Source organism: Callithrix jacchus, chromosome 10 (assembly GCF_049354715.1).
Source record: "Callithrix jacchus isolate 240 chromosome 10, calJac240_pri, whole genome shotgun sequence".
Lineage (NCBI taxonomy): Eukaryota > Metazoa > Chordata > Mammalia > Primates > Cebidae > Callithrix > Callithrix jacchus.
The window spans coordinates 115,071,476-115,089,322 of record NC_133511.1 but is presented as its reverse complement, the minus strand read 5'-3'; the positions used below and the strand labels follow the sequence as shown (position 1 = coordinate 115,089,322).

At 51.0% G+C, this 17,847-nt stretch overlaps 1 protein-coding gene across 12 annotated transcripts in view; it reads left to right on the top strand.

Annotated features, from left to right (window-relative positions):
* Positions 1-3,336: 3,336 nt before the first annotated feature.
* SLC43A1 (solute carrier family 43 member 1) overlaps positions 3,337-17,847 on the top strand; it is a 27,632-nt gene continuing 13,121 nt past the window's right edge. For 3 of the 12 annotated variants that reach the window (XM_078341062.1, XM_078341060.1, XM_002755284.6), the window contains exons 1-6: positions 3,337-3,622; positions 4,941-5,107; positions 13,526-13,703; positions 13,795-13,850; positions 13,982-14,058; positions 16,979-17,071. In XM_078341062.1, the coding sequence (XP_078197188.1) occupies positions 4,954-5,107; positions 13,526-13,703; positions 13,795-13,850; positions 13,982-14,058; positions 16,979-17,071 (558 nt within the window). In that variant the 5' untranslated portion in view covers positions 3,337-3,622; positions 4,941-4,953. Of the gene's footprint in view, positions 3,623-3,861; positions 4,251-4,768; positions 5,108-9,662; positions 9,745-13,480; positions 13,704-13,794; positions 13,851-13,981; positions 14,059-16,978; positions 17,072-17,847 lie in introns of those variants that run through there. The other 9 variants (XM_035262727.3, XM_078341059.1, XM_078341058.1 and 6 more) reach the window with 6 other exon arrangements.

Genomic DNA, 17,847 nt, shown 5'->3' with positions numbered 1-17,847 from the left:
CCTGACAATAACTCTCCCCTTCATTAAAAATAAACAAAACCAAAAGAAAACAAAATCCGGCTGGGCGTGGTTGCTCACGCCTGTAATCCCAGCACTTTGGGAGGCCAAGGCAGGTAGATCATGAGATCAAGAGATCAAGACTATCCTGGCCAACGTGGTGAAACCCCATCTCTACTCAAAATATAAAAGTTAGCTGGGCATGGTGGTGCGTGCCTGTAGTTTCAGCTACTCTGGAGGCTGAGGCAGGAGAATCACTTGAACCAGGGATGTGGAGGTTGCAGTGAGCTGAGATTGTGCCACTGCACTCCAGCCTGGGGACGGAGCGAGACTCAATCTAAAAAAAAAAAAAAAAAAAAAAATTCAGGTGTTTCCTGTTACCTACCTCACAAGACTGAAAGTCCTTGGCCTCCCAAAGGTCATTCCAAACTGAGCCTAGACTACCTTTTCAGCTTCATTTTCCACCACTCTCTTTTCATTTATTCAACAAATGTTGGCTGCAAGCTTATTAGGCGCCAGGCCCCGTGATAGGGAGCAGGTAAACAAATCACCTACCACGTGGTGGTTCCTGCCCCCAAGAGATGTATATCTCATGGGGTGAGATGGGGGCAGAAAACTAGGCTGATTATTTCAAATCACTGTGGGGGCTTCCATAGAGGTCAGCAGAGTGTTTAGGGGTGGGTATGTGGATGAGGCCCTGAATCCAGCCTAGGGTGGAGCTTCCAGTGAGAAGTGAAACTTGAGCTGAGTTGTGAAAGATGAATATATTAGAAATGAAGAAAGAGGCTGGGCGCAGTGGCTCACACCTGCAATCCCAACACTTTGAGCGGCCAAGGTAGGCAGATCACATGAGGCCAGGAGTTCAAGACATGGTGAAACCCTGTCTCTACTAAAAATAATAATATAAAAATTAGCTGGGTGTGGTAGTGCATGCCTGTAATCCCAGCTACTTGGAAGGCTGAGGCATAAGAATTGCTTGAACCTGGGAGGCACAGGTTGCAATGAGCTGAGATTGTGTCATTGCACTTCAACCTGGGCAACAGAGCTATAATCTGTCTCAAAAAAAAAAAAAAAAATCAAGGCAATCTGTTGTTTTCACAAGAAGGAATAGCAGGTGTGAAGACTGGGAGGTGTGAAAAGAGCTGGCTGACTCTTCATTGCACATGTGCTGAGTGCCCCTTAGGTGCTGGGTGCTGTGCTGGGTGCTGGGATACACAGCAGTGAATGAACACACCAAATGAGGCCCTTGTCCTCATGTAGCAGACAGTCCAACCCCATGGAAATGTGGGTTGGGATGAGGAAGAGTGAGTGTTCCAGCCGTGGGTGTCCACGGACCACTAGAGTCTCATGGTCACACAAGCATTTTCACAGAGAGTGGAGTAATAACTTCTTTATTCTTTTATGTTTATTTTGAGACAGGGTCTCTGTCACCCAACTGGAGTGCAGTGACAAGATCTCGGCTCATGCAGCCTCTACTTTCCGGGCTCAGGGGATCATCCTACCTCAGCCTCCCCAGTAGCTGGGACTACAGGCACATGCCACCATGCCAGTTAAATTTTTTGGAGAAATAGGGGTCTCACTATGTTGACCAGGCTGATCTCGAACTCCTGTGCTTAAGTGATCCTCCCGCCTCAGCCTCCCAAAGTGTTGGGATTACAGGCATGAGCCACCACATCCGCTGTCTTTTGTATTCTCAAAGGGATCCATGACCCTCCTAGCTTAGAAAGTTCACTCTAGGGCTTCCTGTGCTGAGCTGAGGAGTTTGGCCTTGATCTGGAAGTTCTGGGAGCCAGTACTGTATTTTAAAACATTAAACCATCAGAGCCTGACGCGGACTTTGGTCAGCGAGAACTCCTTGTGCCTTTCCCACCGTTAAGTCTTTGCTCTTGCTGTTCTCCCTCCAGGAGGAATGGGAAGGGCAGTACTTAAATGCCAGGCTGACCTGACTCTGCATCCTAACTCTAGCCTTGCTCCAGCTGCAAGCCTACAGCTTTCCCCCTCTGTGAAAGTTATGAGGTTTAAGTGAGCCATGGTGTCTTGAGGAATTGGTAACAATATTTTTATTTTGGAAAGTGCCCAGTGTAAAGTAGCCATTAGTTCCTCTCTTGGCTTGGTGGCTCATCTGTTCCCTTTTATCTGAGGTCTTCTTGGAGCTTTCTGTAGTCACCCTTGTTTTGTTTTGCTTTTGAGACAGTCTTACTCTGTCACCCAGGCTGGAGTACAGTGGCATGATCTTGGCTCACTGCAGCCTCCATCTCTCCAGCTCAAGTGATCCTTCCACTTCAGTCTGCCCGGTAGCTGAGACTGCAGGTGCACGCCACCATGCCTGGCTAATTTTTGTAGAGATGGGGTTTCACCATGTTGGCCAGGTTGATCTCAAACTCCTGAGCTCAAGTGATCCTCCTGCCTTGGCCTCCCAAAGTGCTGGGATTACAGGCATGAGCCACCACGCCTGACCACCAGTATCACTCTTTTTTAAAAATTTATTTAAGGTTCTGGGCTACATGTGCAGGATGTGCAGGTTTGTTACATAGGTAAATGTGTGCCATGATGGTTTATTGCACCTATCAACCCTCAACCCATCACCTAGGTATCCAGCCCAGCATACATAAGCAGCATCATTCTTAACACGTGATTAAACTCACATGTAATGAGTTTACTTCTCATTACTCCACACCATAGTAGTCTGTTTTACAAATGAGGAAACTGAGGCTCAGGGAGGCTGAGAGATTTACCTGGAATCAATCAATTATTGATCTGGAAGCATCCGATCGCCAGGTGTCTGAAATGATGACAGCAGCAACAATGAACATTATGCTCACTATGCCAAATACTATGCTCCGCATTTTACCTGCATCACAATCCTGATTCCTTTGGGCAGTTAGGTAGGTTCCTTTTTACCCGAATTTAGGGAGGAGGATGAGACTCGGAGAGGTAACTCGCCCTAGGTAACCCAGGGTAGTCAGTTGAAAAGTCAAGACTCAGACCACGATCTGACTAACTCCAGAGAAACCCATGTCATTCTGCCTCTCGGAAAACACTGCTCCCAACTGCACAGTTCAAAACCCCACCCAAGCCGGCCCTGAATCACTGTCGGGCGGCTGAAGCCGAGTCGCACTTTGTTTTGACCAAGAATACAGAGGGCGCTGCCTGACATTAGTCGGGGGGCTTGGGAGAGAAGATGGGGGTCTAGGGTGGAAATGTAGGTGCTGGGGCTGTGCCAGAGGGAGAGTGTCCGGGACCAGCGGGCGAGTCACGTGCGTGTGAAACTCGACCTAAGGGGAGGGGAAGGGGAGGGAGCCCCCGCCCCCACCTCGGGGCGCAGCTCCGGACGCGAGTAAATACAACTATCAACTCCGCAGATCCACTTCATCCAAGCCCAGCCTTGCAGACCTCTGGCGCCCGGCGGGTTCCCAGTTCCCCCTCTTTTTCCGAGGGGACAGTGGAGGCGAGGCCACCGGGCTGTCAGGCTGAAGCTCCGTGGTCGCCGGGTCCCACACGCTGAGAAGACCCCAGCGCGGGCGCGGCTCAGGGCAGGGCCCGCGGGACTCTGTACTGGCCGCGAAAGCGTTGTGCTTCCCAAGGCGTCCGCCGCTGCTGGCTACTCCTTTGCCCCCGACCGGAGGTGAGCAGCGCGGGCGGGGAGGTGGGGCGCGGAGGGTGCCCGGCAATGCGTCCGCTGAAAGCCATCGAGGCCGGCTCCTGCCAGCACTCCCAGGCTTCCCAAGGAAAGCCCGTTACTTGCGCCCGTGGTCCTGCGGCACAGGGTCCTGTCTCGCCAAGCATGTCCTTCCTTCTTTTCTCCTGCCCCTCCGACTCCTCTCTTCCTCCCCGGCCCCGGCTCGCTACACTTCTTCTGGTTAGAGCTGCACTTTTGCCAGAATTCAGCGATCTCTGCGAGCACCTGAACCAAAGCCCCATTTCACAGATGCGGATACCGAGGCCCTCTGGAAGTGGTGACTCGTGCTTCCTCCCCTCGCCCTGGGTCTTCCTTGCCCTCCTCCTCTCCACCTTCCTCGGTCTCACCCCGGTTGTCGCTCCCTGCCCCCGCGCCACCCGCGTTCCCTCTCCTCCCGCCTAGGCTGCAGCGGCTGCGGCAGCGGGGGGAGCTGGGGCTCCTTCCCTCCCTCTAGTAAACACACCCGCCCGCCAGCCGATCCACCACCACTGCCCTTATAAAGTCAGCAGCCACCAGACTTCCTGCTGAAGTCCGAGCCCCCTCCCGGGGCCAGAGGGGATAGGCGGGTTCCGAGGTAAAAAGCCTGGTGCCCCGTGCCCTACGGAGTGAGTGGGGGGCACGCGGGGGCGGAGGGGACCGGTGAAAGCCAGTTCTGGGTCTTCCTCCACGTGGCAGCTGTTGGCTTGGCCGGAGAGACTGTAGGGTTGTAGGTCGCCTGCTGTGGAAACGGGGAGGGCTTGCTGCCGCCCAGCCCCAGAGGGGAGGATAGGTCTCGGAGGGGCAACTGGAAGGTGGGGTGGTAGGCTAGCCTTGAACTTGCCCTTCTTCCTCCTGGCAGCTTTTAGGGGTCTTTACTGGCGCGAGAGTCCGGGAATGAGCCAGCGGTGCTTCAGAGCGCGCTCTGTCCCTCGCTGTCCCCTGGAGACCTGGGCAAATGCGGACTTGCCCCCCAGCAGCTCTGCCTTGCGTACCCTGGCCTGGGTGGGAGAACCCGGCAGCGCGCCAGGAAGCTGCAGCGCGTGTACAGGACCTTCCTTGTTTCCGATAGTGGAGCAGCAGGAACCCTGTGCCGCGTGCACCCCTGGCACTGCTAGTGTGCGCAGAGCCAGCTCTGTGGCACCGGCTGGGAAGCCCAGGGCTCTATGGGGGCTCCATGAGGGTCCTCTCGCGGGTTGGCCTGAGGGGTCTCGGATGCCACCGTGATGCAGGACCGCTCCCAGGGGCCACTGGGGGGCCCTTCGCCCAGCGCTCTATTTCTGTGCAGGCTCTCGGCCAGCATGGCCCCCACGCTGCAGCAGGCATACCGGAGACGCTGGTGGATGGCCTGCACGGCAGTGCTGGAGAACCTCTTCTTCTCGGCTGTACTCCTGGGCTGGGGCTCCCTGCTGATCATGCTGAAGAATGAGGGCTTCTATTCTAACATGTGCCCAGGTATGCCTGAAAATGGGCTGGGTGGGCTGGGGGGAGGGATGGCAAAAGGGTAGGTGAGAGCCCGAGAACACCAGGTGGCCAGGTGGACCAGAAAGCAGGGTTGGCAGTTGGACAGTTTCACTTTTCGACCTCTTCAAATTTCAGGAGGAGAATGGGTGGCACTCTGCCCACTCTACCTCATTTATCCAATCCAGTGGTCACTGAATGCCAGGTGTCCTGCTGGGCATCCAGACCCTGGGACTAATAGGCAGAGTCCTAAGCCTCTGAGAGCCTCAGGCCTAGAGCTCTTGGAAGAAGAAGTGCTGCACCTAGCTGGGAGAGGAATTTCTTAATAGGGCTACTGTAAGGCAAGGGAGAGCTGCAGGAAGTGGAGTATGAATGTAAAGGGCCCCACACTCTTCCCTTTTCAGGACCTGGGAGCCCCCAGGTTTTCAAATTACTCATTTGCGCAAAGTTAAATAGCCTTATTTCCTCTAGGATGGCATTTTGGAAGATCTCTGGATTCCACTTCAATCACCTTGTGTGAGTGGCTTGGAAACTGGGAGTAGGAATTCTAACACTCTTTGGGAGCCGTAACTACAGCCACGAGCTGTCTGAAGCTGTCTGAAGCTGCCTTGGGGCAGGGAGTTAGCCTAGCTAGTGTCTGGGACTTGTATCTGATGGGTATCTTCCTATTCTGGGAAGAGGAGAGCTGTGCTGACAAGCTCCACCTAAGGAGCTGGGTGGAAGTGGAATTTGGCTCTCCTCCTCTCTTTCTATCCCCTTTCCCCAACCTCTGTTGTGGAATAAGCTTGGAAGGAAGGCTAGCTTGGATTTGAATCTCAGCTTCCACCACTTTTATCAGTTGGTGACTTCAGTGAATTCCTTAAATATGGAGCTTCAGTTGCCTAGTCTTCAGAATGGGAATAATAATAGTATCAATTCCATGGGAGTGCTGTGAGAATCTATAGTGCTTAATAAACGTTAGTGTCCTTCTGGTTCCTCCTGGCTTCTCATTTCAACTCCTTGCTGCACAGCACCTGATGTGGCTACAGAAGAAAACCAATTCCTTGAGGGGGTGAAGATGGGGAGGTCTTGATGGCTGCTCTAAATGGCAGCTGCTCCACCCCAGGATCTGCCCCATCCAGCCAGGGTTATCTGTAAACAAGCAGTGGGTGGCACCGAAAGATGGCAACTTGCCCATGCCTTCTGGCCCCAGTTTTGGGGTGATAGGGGCTGGAGGAGGTGGGGTTGGCAGCCAGCCTGCGATAGCTGGGTGGGTCGGGAAGAAGAGGCCTGAGATGAAATGATACACATACCAGGATGGCTACAAGAACCAAGTGGAGGGCTATGAGGGACCCACATGATATCCAAGTCCCCTATGAGTTTATCCTGGAGATAGGAGAGAACCTGCCTGCCCTTGATGCCTGACACTGCCCCCATGTAACTTCTTCTTTTTATTTTGAGACAAAGTCTTGCTCTGTCGCCCAGGCTGGAGTGCTTTGGTATGATCTCAGCTCACTGCAACCTTCTCCTGGGTTCAAGCGAGCATGCCTGGCTCACTTTTGTATTTTCAGTAGAGACAGTGTTTCACCATGTTGGCCAGGCTGGTCTCTAACTCCTGACCTCAAGTGACCCACCTGCCTCAGCCCCCACAGTGCTGGGATTATAGACATGAGCCAACATGCCTGGCCTACCCCTTGTGTAACTTCTTCCAGCCTTCCCCACCTGGTGCTGGTGGCATTTCTTTAAAAGCAACTTGAAGATTTTTCCATCATACATTTTGATGAGGTCTGACAAATTGCATGCCTCGGTACCCACCACAAAGTATTTAGAACCTTTCTATCACCTCCCAACACTCCTGCTTCCCTTTTGAGGGCTCATCCCTCCACCTGCACCTTTAAATATGAAAAATATGTAAAACAGCTTTATTAAGATATAATTTCCATGCCTTACAAATCACCCATTTAAAGTATATGACTTAATGGTTTTAGTATATTCAGAGTAGTGCAACCATCACCAGAGTCAATTTCAGAACATTTTCTTTATCCCCAAAAGTAACTCTGTTTTGATTAGCAGTACTCACTACCCTCACCCCCACCTCCCCACCCCCAAGCACCAGGCAACCTCATCGATTTCCTGTTTCAGTTGCCTGTGATACAAGTTAGATTGACCTATTCTGAATATTTCATTTAAATGGAATCTTGTAATATGTAGCCTTTTGTGATTGGCTTCCTTCACTGAGCATAATGTTTTCTGGGTTGTGCCACTGCACTCCGGCCTGGGCCACAGAGTGAGACCCAACTGCTTGTCTCTTTTGGGTTTTTTTTTTTTTTTTTTTTGAGATGGAGTTTTGCTCTTGTTACCCAGGCTGGAGTACAATGGCGCAATCTCGGCTCACTGCAACCTCTGCCTCCTGGGTTCAGGCAATTCTCCTGCCTCAGCCTCCCGAGTAGCCGGGATTACAGGCACGCGCCACCATGCCCAGCTAAATTTTTGTATTTTTAGTAGAGACGGGGTTTTACCATGTTGACCAGGATGGTCTCAATCTCTTGACCTCGTGATCCACCTGCCTCGGCCTCCCAAAGTGCTGGGATTATAGGCGTGAGCCACTGCGCCCGGCTCTTTTGGGTTTTTTTGTTTTTGTGTTGAGACAGGGTCTCACTCTGTGACACAAGCTCGAGGGCAGTGGCACAGTCACAGTTTACTGCAGCTTCCACCTCCTGGGCTCAAGCGATCCTCCCACCTCAGCCTCCAGAATAGTTGGGACTCCAGACCTGCATCACCACATCCAGCTAATTTTAGAAATTTTTTGTAGATACTGGGTCTCACTATGTTGCCCAGACTGGTCTTGAACTCCTGGGTTCAAGTGATCCTCCCTCCAGGGCCTCCCAAAGTGTTGGGATTACAGGTGTGAGCCACTGTGCCTGGACCTCATTACAAGTTTTCAATGTGGATTTATGTTATCATTTTTCTTAGGTGTTGCTAGGTCTGTCATAAGGGTAACTATGTTTAACATTTTGAGGAGCTACCAAATTGTTTTCCAAAGTGGCTGCACTATTTTACATTCTTTAAAAAAATTTTTTTTTTTTTTTTAACAGAGTTTTGCTCTTGTTGCCAGGGCTGGAGTAGTGCAATGGCATGATCTTGGCTCACTGCAACTTCCGCCTACTGGGTTCAAGCCATTCTCCTGCTTCAGCCTCTCGAGTGGCTGAGATTACAAGTGCCCACCACCACACCCAGCTGATTTGGTATTTTTAGTAGAGACGGGGTTTCTCCATGTAGGTCAGGCTGGTCTCAAACTCCCGACCTCAGCTGATCAGGCTGCTGCAGCCTCCCAAAGTTCTGGGATTACAGGCGTAAGCCACCATGCCCAGCCACAACAGTTTTTAACATTGAAGTCCAATTTATCTATTTTTTTCTTTTGCCATTTGTGTTTTGGTGTCATGTTTAAGGAACTATTGCTTAATCTCAGGTCACAAAGATTTATACCTCCGTTTTCTTAGAGTTTTGTAGTTTTAGCTCTTATAGTTAGATCCTTGATCCATTTTGATTAATTTTGTATATAGTATAAGATATTTACCTGGTGTTGTAAGTTGCCCAGAAGTGGGTGTGCTTCTAAACCTGACTGTTAGGGATTACTAGCGGTGACCAAAGTGAATTCCTTTCCTTTTTTCGGAATTTCTTTTCCTTCCTTCCTTCCTTCCTTCCTTCCTTCCTTCCTTCCTTCCTTCTTCCTTCCTCCCTCCCTCCCTCCCTCACTCACTCTTCCTCCCTCCCTCTCTCTCTTTCTTTCCTTCTTTCCTTCTCTTTCGTTCTTTCAACAGAATCTCCATCACCCAGGCGGGAGTGCAATGGCTCCATCTTGGCTCACTGCAACCTCTATCTCTTGGGTTCAAGCAGTTCTCCTGCCTCAGCCTCCTGAGTATCTGGTATTTCAAACGTGTACCAGCATGCCTGGCTAATTTTTGTATTTTTAGTAAAGATGGGGTCTCACCTGTTGGCTGTTCTGGAACTCCTGGCCTCAAGTGATCCATCTGCCTCTGCCTCTGCCTCCCAAAGTGCTGGGATTACAGGCGTGAGCCACCGCACCCAGCCCTTTTCTAAGAATTTATTTGTTGATTTTTTGTTTTATTTTGTTTTTGAGACAGGATCTCAATCTGTCACCCAGGAGGAGTGCAGTGGCGCATCATTGCTGCAGCCTCAAACTTCTGGACTCATGTGATCTTCCCACCTCAGCCTCCTGAGCAACTAGGACTACAGGCCTTTGCTTCCACGCCTGGCTAATTTTTTAATTTTCCAGGAAAATTTGGCCTCCCAAAGTGTTGGGATTACAGGCATGAGCCACCACACCCTGCCCCTAAGGTGTTTTTGCTGAATGTGACCATGTCAGTGGCAGGAAAAGGAAGCATCATGGGGTCAGGAAAGGAACGCTAAGCAGGGAGACAAGATAATGGGATCATTTTGTGAGTGTTTGCTATGTGGCAGTTCTCAGAGCCACAGTTCTCCAAATCGCTGTGTGGCAATTCTCTGTTTACTGTCTCATGTGACTGAGACCACTGTCCCCATTTCCCAGATGGGATCATGGAGCCTCAGAAAGTTTCTGCAGCACAGCTAGTGGAGTTGAATTGGAACCCAGCTCTTCCAGACTCCAGAGGGTAATGCTTCACAACCATCCCATTTTCGGGTGTCTCCTAGACCTAGTCATTTGCAATTCACCTTCATGATTTTACCCATGTGCCATAGCTACTGTTATTTACTTAATAATTCCTTTTGAATCAGTCTACTTTAAAAAAATATAGCTTCGGCAGGCGCGGTGGCTTATGCCTGTAATCCCAGCATTTTGGGAGGCCAAGGTGGGCCGATCATGAGGTCAAGAGATCGAGACCATCCTGACCAACGTGGTGAAACTCCGTGTCTACTAAAATACAAAAAAATTTTAGCTGGGTGTGGTGGTGCATGCCTGTAGTCCCAGCTACTCGGGAGGCTGAGGCAGGAGAATTGCTTGAACCCAGGAGGCGGAGGTTGCAGTGAGTTGAGGTTGCGCCACTTCACTCCAGCCTGGCGACAGAGCAAGACTCTGTCTCCAAAAAAAAAAAAAAAATTATATATATATGTATATATATGGCTTCATTCTAAGATGTAATGTTCTTGGAATTTTGGGTTTGCTGTTACCCACCCCCACATATTATACATATACATATATGTTGCTATACATACATATGTACATATATACATGTATTTTTTTTTTTTTTACATGGAGTCTTGCTCTGTAGCCCAGACTGGAGTACAGTGGTGCGATCTCGGCTCACTACAACCTCCGCCTCCCGGGTTGAAGCAATTCTTCTGCCTCAGCCTCCTGAGTAGCTGGGATTACAGGCGCCCACCACACACCAGGCTGATTTTTGTATTTTTAGTAGAGATGGGGTTTCACCATGTTGGCCAGGCTGGTCTTGAACTCCTGACCTCAAATGATCCGTGTGCCTTGGGTTCCCAAAGTACTGGGATCATAGGCATGAGCCACTGCAGCTTGCCAATGTGTGTTTTTAATACACATTCAAATAACGAATAGCTATGAAACCATTTCATGTTACCCTGAACCCATCTTGAGTGCCCACATGGTGTGCCTACCACATGTCGGGAAACACTGCTTTCCCTGGCTTCCAAGCTCAGCTTGATCACTGTCCCACCCTATGCTTCACCTTATTTGTCTATAAAACTTGGGGTCCGGGGGGGGGTGATGCCAAAGACCTTTTCTGTTGTAATTAACATGTACATAGGTCTAAGACGTCTTGGTATCTTTGGGCTGGCTCCCCTCTTAGTTCAGAATTTGGATTTTATTCAATTTCTCAGAGTGATCAAGCCTCATGAACGTACTCATTGGTCAAACTCATAAAAGCCTGATCGATAAAACAGGAATGAATGTATTAATTGACACTAAATCATTAGCAGTTCACTGGGCTGGATTATTCCTCAGTGGGAGAATCCATGTCCTTGCTGACACTGACATGTGCTTGAGAAACTTGCTAAGCTTACTGGCCCATGTAACACAGAGGCCCTTTGGTGCAATGGAAAACTGTTGACTTTGGAGATTATCTTGAGTTTGAATCTGAGCCTACCTGTAAGAAGCTGAGTAAATGAATTGCTTTGCTTCTTGGACCCTTAACATTTATAAAATGGGGACCATTGCACTCACCTTGCAGGGTTGTTATAAGGGTAAATGGGATTCTCTATAGAAAATACTGGCACAAAGTAGGTGTTAATTTGCACGCTAGTGGGACTGTTTGTGACAGAAATTGTCATTCAATTATTAAAGACTTAGAAGCAGGAACGGTGTCTAATTCAGGGACTGCAAATGGAAATGCCAGTTGGGGCCAGGCATTTGCTAATAATTGGGTAAAGCAGGGCAGGTGTAGGACAGCAAATGTCTGGGAATTAAAAGAGAGATGAAGACTTGTATGCCCTTGAGAAGGCAAGCCCTAGCGAAAGGGGTGGCCCCCACTCAGCTACCGTCATGCCCAGATCTTCTGACTTTTTAAAGAGAAGCAAGAAATCTGGATTTTTATGTGATTATTCCGGATTATAAACTGGCACTCAATTATAATTTACAACACTATAACACTGCCAGCTGAAGAAGACTCTCCATTGCCCAGGACAGTTCCTTCCCTGGCGGATCAGCACTCAGGATCTCCAGGCCTTTATGTTCTTCCTCATGTTAACACACAGATCCCTTTACCCTTGCTCTTCTGCCGCCTGCATGCCCTTTGGATACGTAAAGTCAGGGGTCATTTTCACCACTGAGGGCAGATATCCTACACCACTCCCTACTATCCAGGCATTATCACATCCTCCTGTTGGTTATTTTGTTTTATTTTGCTTTTTTTTTTTTTGAGGCAGGCCCTTACCCTGTCACCCAGGATGGAGTGTAATGGTGTGATTGTGGTTCACTGCAGCCTCGACCTCCTGGGCTTGAGCAATCCTCCCACCTCAGCCTCCTGGATGGCTGGAACTAAAGGTGTGCATCACTGTGCCCAGCTAATTTTTTAATTTTTTTTTTTTTTTGTAAAGACAATGTTGCCCAGGCTGGTCTTGAACTCCTAGGCTCAAGCCATGCACCCACTTTGGCCTCGCGAAGTCCTGGGATTACAGGTGTGAGCTACTGTACCCAGCCTGCTTTGTTCTTTTGGCAGCACCTGTTACTCTAGAGCTGAGAACTTCCTTTCTCACGCATTGTGGGATGCCCAGCTCCTAGAGTACGTGCTTACCATGTGACCCACCAGGAGGGTCAGCTACCCCTTTGTCAGATCCTTCAGGAGCACTTTCTCTGGGCCAGGCACTGTGCAAAGCTCTTTGTTTACTGTCTCCAATTTAATCCTCCTAAGGAGGTTGTGGGTTAGGCATTCTCTGCTCCAGTTTACAGACAAGGAGCCTTAGGCTCAAAGGGAGGAAGTTCCTTGGTCAAGTCTGCAAAGCTAGTAAAGGCTAGTGGTGGGAATTCAGACCCTGGTCTGCCTGCCTGCCCCAGGTGCACCCGGAGCTTGCCCTTGGCAATGCTGACAAGTGACAAATTGGAGGCCTAGGGGCAGCCACCTCATGACTCACTGAGCATTGAGTAAAGGGAAACAACCCTTTGTCTCCTATCACTAGCTTTTCTGCTGAACTTGTCACAACTCCAAGCTGGCAGTTTACCATAAGGACAAGTCCTCCAGGTGGACTCCTAGAGGGGACTGGAGGGCAGTGCCTGGTCCTCATTCTGTGCCTCCGCTTCATCATCTGGGGAACGGGATACTTTAACTGACTCATGGGGCTATTGCATTTAGAACAGGGCCTGGAACATAGTTATGTGCTCAATAAGTATTAGTTATTATTTTCTTAGACTATTGTTTATTGGGAAAACTTCCTCTAAGTTTTAGTGAATTCTTTTTAAATTTCCTTTTTTATTTAGAGATGGGGTTTTACCATGTTGTCCAGGCTGGTCTCAAACTTGTAGGCTCAAGTGATCTGCCTGTCTCAGCCTCCCAAAGTGGTGGGATTACAGGCAGGAACTACCATGCTGGGCCATTTTAGTGAATTCTTGTTACAGCCATTAGAGCACCACTCATGCCTTTGCCTTTGCCTCTAGATATGGGGGCGCTTCTTGTTGGGGGTCCACAACCCCCTAAGCTTGGACACTGAGTGCATATTACCACTTGGGAAATATCTCATTTATGTCCAGTATCTCATCTGAGCTAGTTGAAGCCTCGGGCTGTGTGCGTGCAAGACTCTCCCAGGGTCAGGTATGAACTGCTGCCATTTCTGGAGCAGCCTCATCAGAGGAGACGTGACTCTAGGGTACTCTGGCATGGGATTTGAAAGGAGGCCCCCTGACCCTGGGCTGCTCTCTCCCGTGCCCAGCTGTTCCTGCTGTCATGTGCTGAGCCCTCCCTTCCCCCTCCTCAGCTGAGAACAACACCAACACCACCCAGGATGAGCAGCGCAGGTGGCCGAGCTGTGGCCAGCAGGACAAGATGCTCAACCTGGGCTTCACCATTGGTTCTTTCGTGCTCAGCGCCACGACCTTGCCACTGGGGATCCTCATGGACCGCTTTGGCCCCCGACCCGTGCGGCTGGTTGGCAGGTGAAGGGGCTGGGCCGTGGGGAACTGGAGGATAGGAACCCTGCTGCAGGGGGAGGGGAGGCTGGGTGCTCACTTCCCCGTGTCTCCACAGTGCCTGCTTCGCTGCATCCTGTACACTCATGGCCCTGGCCTCCCGGGACGTTGAAGGTGAGCTGTCTGTCCTTTTGTGGCCCCACAAGGAAAAAGTGGGTGGAATGAAGGTGGACATTTACCCCAGCTCCTGCCCTTGGCATCCCACAGCTCCCCAAATGCCCTCATCTGCCCTCTCCCCCTTCCAGTTCTGTCTCCATTGATATTCCTGGCGCTGTCCCTAAATGGCTTTGGTGGCATCTGCCTAACGTTCACTTCACTCACGGTGAGTGTTACAGGTCTGGCCTGGCAGCAGAGTTCCCCTGAGTGGGGTGGGGGCAGAGTGAGTGGGCTGGCGGAGGGGCCTGTGGACGCAGATCACTAGATCAAGTGCATGTGTGAGAAACTGTGCAAGTGGCTGCGAAGGGCGGGTGTGAGGCTGTGTGTGTGTGTGGATGAGGCTGTGTGTGTTTGTATGTACAGAGCCCATGAATGTCTGCGAAGCTCTGTTCTAGGTACTGGAATACAGCACAATCAGGACTGATCATGCCATCCTCCATGCCGGAGGTTACATTTTGGGGGTGAGGGGCACAGACAACCCAATAAACAGTAAACTCATAAATTATGTCAGTAGTCGTAGGTGCTGGGAAGAAAATAAAACTGGGTAACATGATCATGAGGGGGAGAAAGCAGCTCGAGACAGCGTGTGTACGCCTGCTATGTCTTGGGAGAGTGGGTGTGTGACCCTGTCTCTGTGAAAGCCATGAGTTCATAGGTGTGTTTGTGAGCGTACTAAGTTGAACCATATGAAATTATCGACACCTCGCCACGCTTGATTTATAAAAACGGCTTTTGCACATGGCTTGACCTATTACATGTGTGTGAGTTGTGTATGTGTGTTGCTCTAAGTTTGTATATTTATGTGAGTGCGTAAAAGCGTTAAAGGCTTAGGAGTGTCAGGAGGGTGGAGGGGAAGATTCGTGGCTGGGCTAGCTCGGCTGTTTATCTCCGGGAAGGGCTGCCTGACTAGGTGGTTTTGGCCGAATTTCACCTCGCCCCAGCAGCCGCCTTTAATTCCAACCGGGGACATTTCACAACTCTGAAGGAAGGAAGCGGATCCCTTTCTTCCCGCCCCTCTGCGCAGCCCATTCTCCCTGCTGTGCAACTTGGCCCAGAGCCCTAAATCCCTTCTCCCCGGGGCTTGACCTCAGACCCTCCCCGGCGGCCTGGTGGGGCGTGGCCAGCGGCTCCTCCCTGCTATGGCCCTGCCTCCTGTAATCTCCAGCCAATGGCGGGGCTCGGCGCCGTCCCCGCCCCTCAGCCCCTCCCCCTCCCTCTGGCCGGCCCCGCCCCTGGGCCCCTGCGCTTGGCTCAGACTTGAACCAGGACATCCCGTGCTGCGTCCTGCGGGCCCAGCTGCTGTTGCCACGCGCGCTGCAAGGCCGCCAGCCCGGGTTAGCCGGCCGGCCTCGCCCTACCCACTGTGCTGGGCGGAGACAGCGTCCGTGGCCCCTTGGAGGGGAGAGGGCTCTGCCCCTCTCCAGATTTGGCTCCCTTCCCTGGCGTCTTTGGCTGCCTCACAGATGCAGAGTGCCAGGGAGACCTCTGCCTAAGTGGGTAGAGGCTTTTCCTGAGCCACTTCGCGGGGGAGGGGAAAGGAGAATTTAGTTATTTGTGTTTAAACACTTTTTTTTTTTTTTTGAGACGGAGTCTCGCTCTGTCTCCCAGGCTAGAGTGCAGTGGCGCCATCTCGGCTCACTGCAACCTCCACCTCCCAGGTTCAAGCAATTCTCCTGCCTCAGCCTCCTAAACAGATGGGATTACAGGCGCTCGGCGCCACACCCAGCTAATTTTTTGTGTTTTAGTAGAGAAAGGCTTTCACTGTGTTGCCCAGGCTGGTGGCGAACTCCTGAGCTCAGGCAATCCACCTGCCTCAGTCTCCCAAAGTGCTTTGTTTACAGGCGTGAGCCACCGCGGCGGCCTAAGCACCTTCTTTACTAGAGCAGTTGAGGTCTCCCTTCAGGGTCTCAGTTTCCCCTTCTGTGGAGGGGGTTTAGGCTTTGTACAGCTCCTAAGGTCTTTTCCAGCTGTGGGATCTGGTGACCTTGGGAGGCTGATGGGGCCAGAGGACGGTGTGTGTGTGTGTGTGTGTGTGTAAAGGGCATTCTGACTTTGCCTTCCCTTGCCCTGAGGGCCCGGCAGAGGCAGGTGAGTGGAACACAGGATCAATTAATTCTCTCCTGGTGGGGGTTCTGGTCCTGCTCTGCGTCAGAGCCACCTCCTCTGGAGACCTGGTCAGCTCCCCCCCCCCCCCCCCCCCCCCCCCCCCGCTCTGTTCCCTCCCTTATTCCCACCCTCACTTCCCAGGACGTGATTGGTCCTGATTAAGCAGAAACTCCGCTGAGAGGGTTAAGAGGCACGGCCTATTACCGGGACACAGCCATGGCCACAGCCTTGGATTAGGGCTGGGACAGTCACAATGTGGAGAAAGTCATTCATGTGCTCTGTGAACTTGAGTACACTTTTTCTCCCTGGGTCTCAATTTTCTCTTCTAAAAATGGGTTGGAACAAGATCAGTGTTTCTTTTTTTTTTTTTTTGAGACATAGTCTCAGTCTAAAGTGCAGTGGCGCAATCTCCGCTCACCGCAACCTCCACCTCCCGGCTTCAAGTGATTCTCTTGCCTCAGCTTCTAGAGTAGCTGGGATTATAGGCACCTGCCACCACATCCAGCTAATTTTTGTAGTTTTGGTAGAGATGGGGTTTCACCATGTTGGCACAGGTGGTCTTGAACTCCTGACCTCAAGCTACCCGCTGGCCTCGGCCTCCCAAAGTGCTGGGGTTACAGGTGTGAGCCACTGCGCCAAGCCAAGATCCGTGTTTCTTAAACACCTGTTCCATGCGTTGTTCGGAGGTGCTACGTAATAAAAGGGCTCCATAAACAACGAACTTGGGAAACGCTGGGATTAAACAAAATTAACAAAATGTCTCTTTGAGGACACGCCTGGAGCCTTATGGAAGCAGAAGGGCACTGTGAGTGTGTAGGCAGGGGGCAGAGCACAGTTTCCCACATTGATTTTTCTGTTTGCTTGTTTGGCCTTGGGGCTTTTCTGCTGCATATCCTGGGGCTGTTATATGGAACAGGGCTGGGAACGCTGGGCAAAGGTCAGGAGGTCCCCTGATGATGGGTGCTGTTTTCCCCCATCAGCTACCCAACATGTTTGGAAGCCTGCGCTCCACGTTAATGTCCCTCATGATTGGCTCTTATGCCTCTTCTGCCATCACCTTCCCAGGAATCAAGGTATGGAGCTGCTTGGGGGGCCAGTGAGGCCCCCTGGGTTTCCTTTTTGTCTTGACACAAGAACTGGGTGGGGCGGGGTGAGCAGCAGCTAGTGCTGACCCATGGGTCTGATTTCTCTGCTCTCCTTTCTGTCATCGTCCCAGTGCAGGCCTTTCCCCTCTCTCCTGGGCCAAGGCAAGCTTTCTCAGCTGCTCTCCCTGCCTCTGATCCTTTTTCCCTGTAGTCTGTTACTCATATGACTTCCAGAAGTAATCTCAGATGGAGAACAGGCTCACACACTTGAAAAACCTCCAGTGGTTTAGCTTCACCTACAGAATCAAGTCCAGCCTCTTTTCAGGCATTCAAGGACCCTGACTCTCTGGCTTCCTTCAGCCTTTGGGGCCACATTTTTCCACACTTTCCAGAGGCTGGGTGGATTGGTCCAAGTCACAAAGTTAGTTTATGCCAGGCTGGACCCTGGGCAGGTAAACCTGAGGTACCTGGAAGCCAGCATACCAAAGTTTTAGCTCAGTGCAAGCAGGGAGCCTCTGTTTCCTCTGTCAAATATCAAAGCATCCTTTAAGCCATGCTCCTCAACCTCCACTGCGGGCAATTATTTTGTTATTTTAGAAGGTACTTTTGCTCAGCATCTCCAGAGGAGTTTGAGAGAGCGCATGGGTGGAGGGCCATCAGTTGTTCTGGTGGCAGGCATGGAGGGCGGGCAGTTCTCCCTTCTTTTCAACTGAAGTCGTGTTTGAGGAGCCAGATCTTACCCTCCGCACATTTGGTGGTGTGGC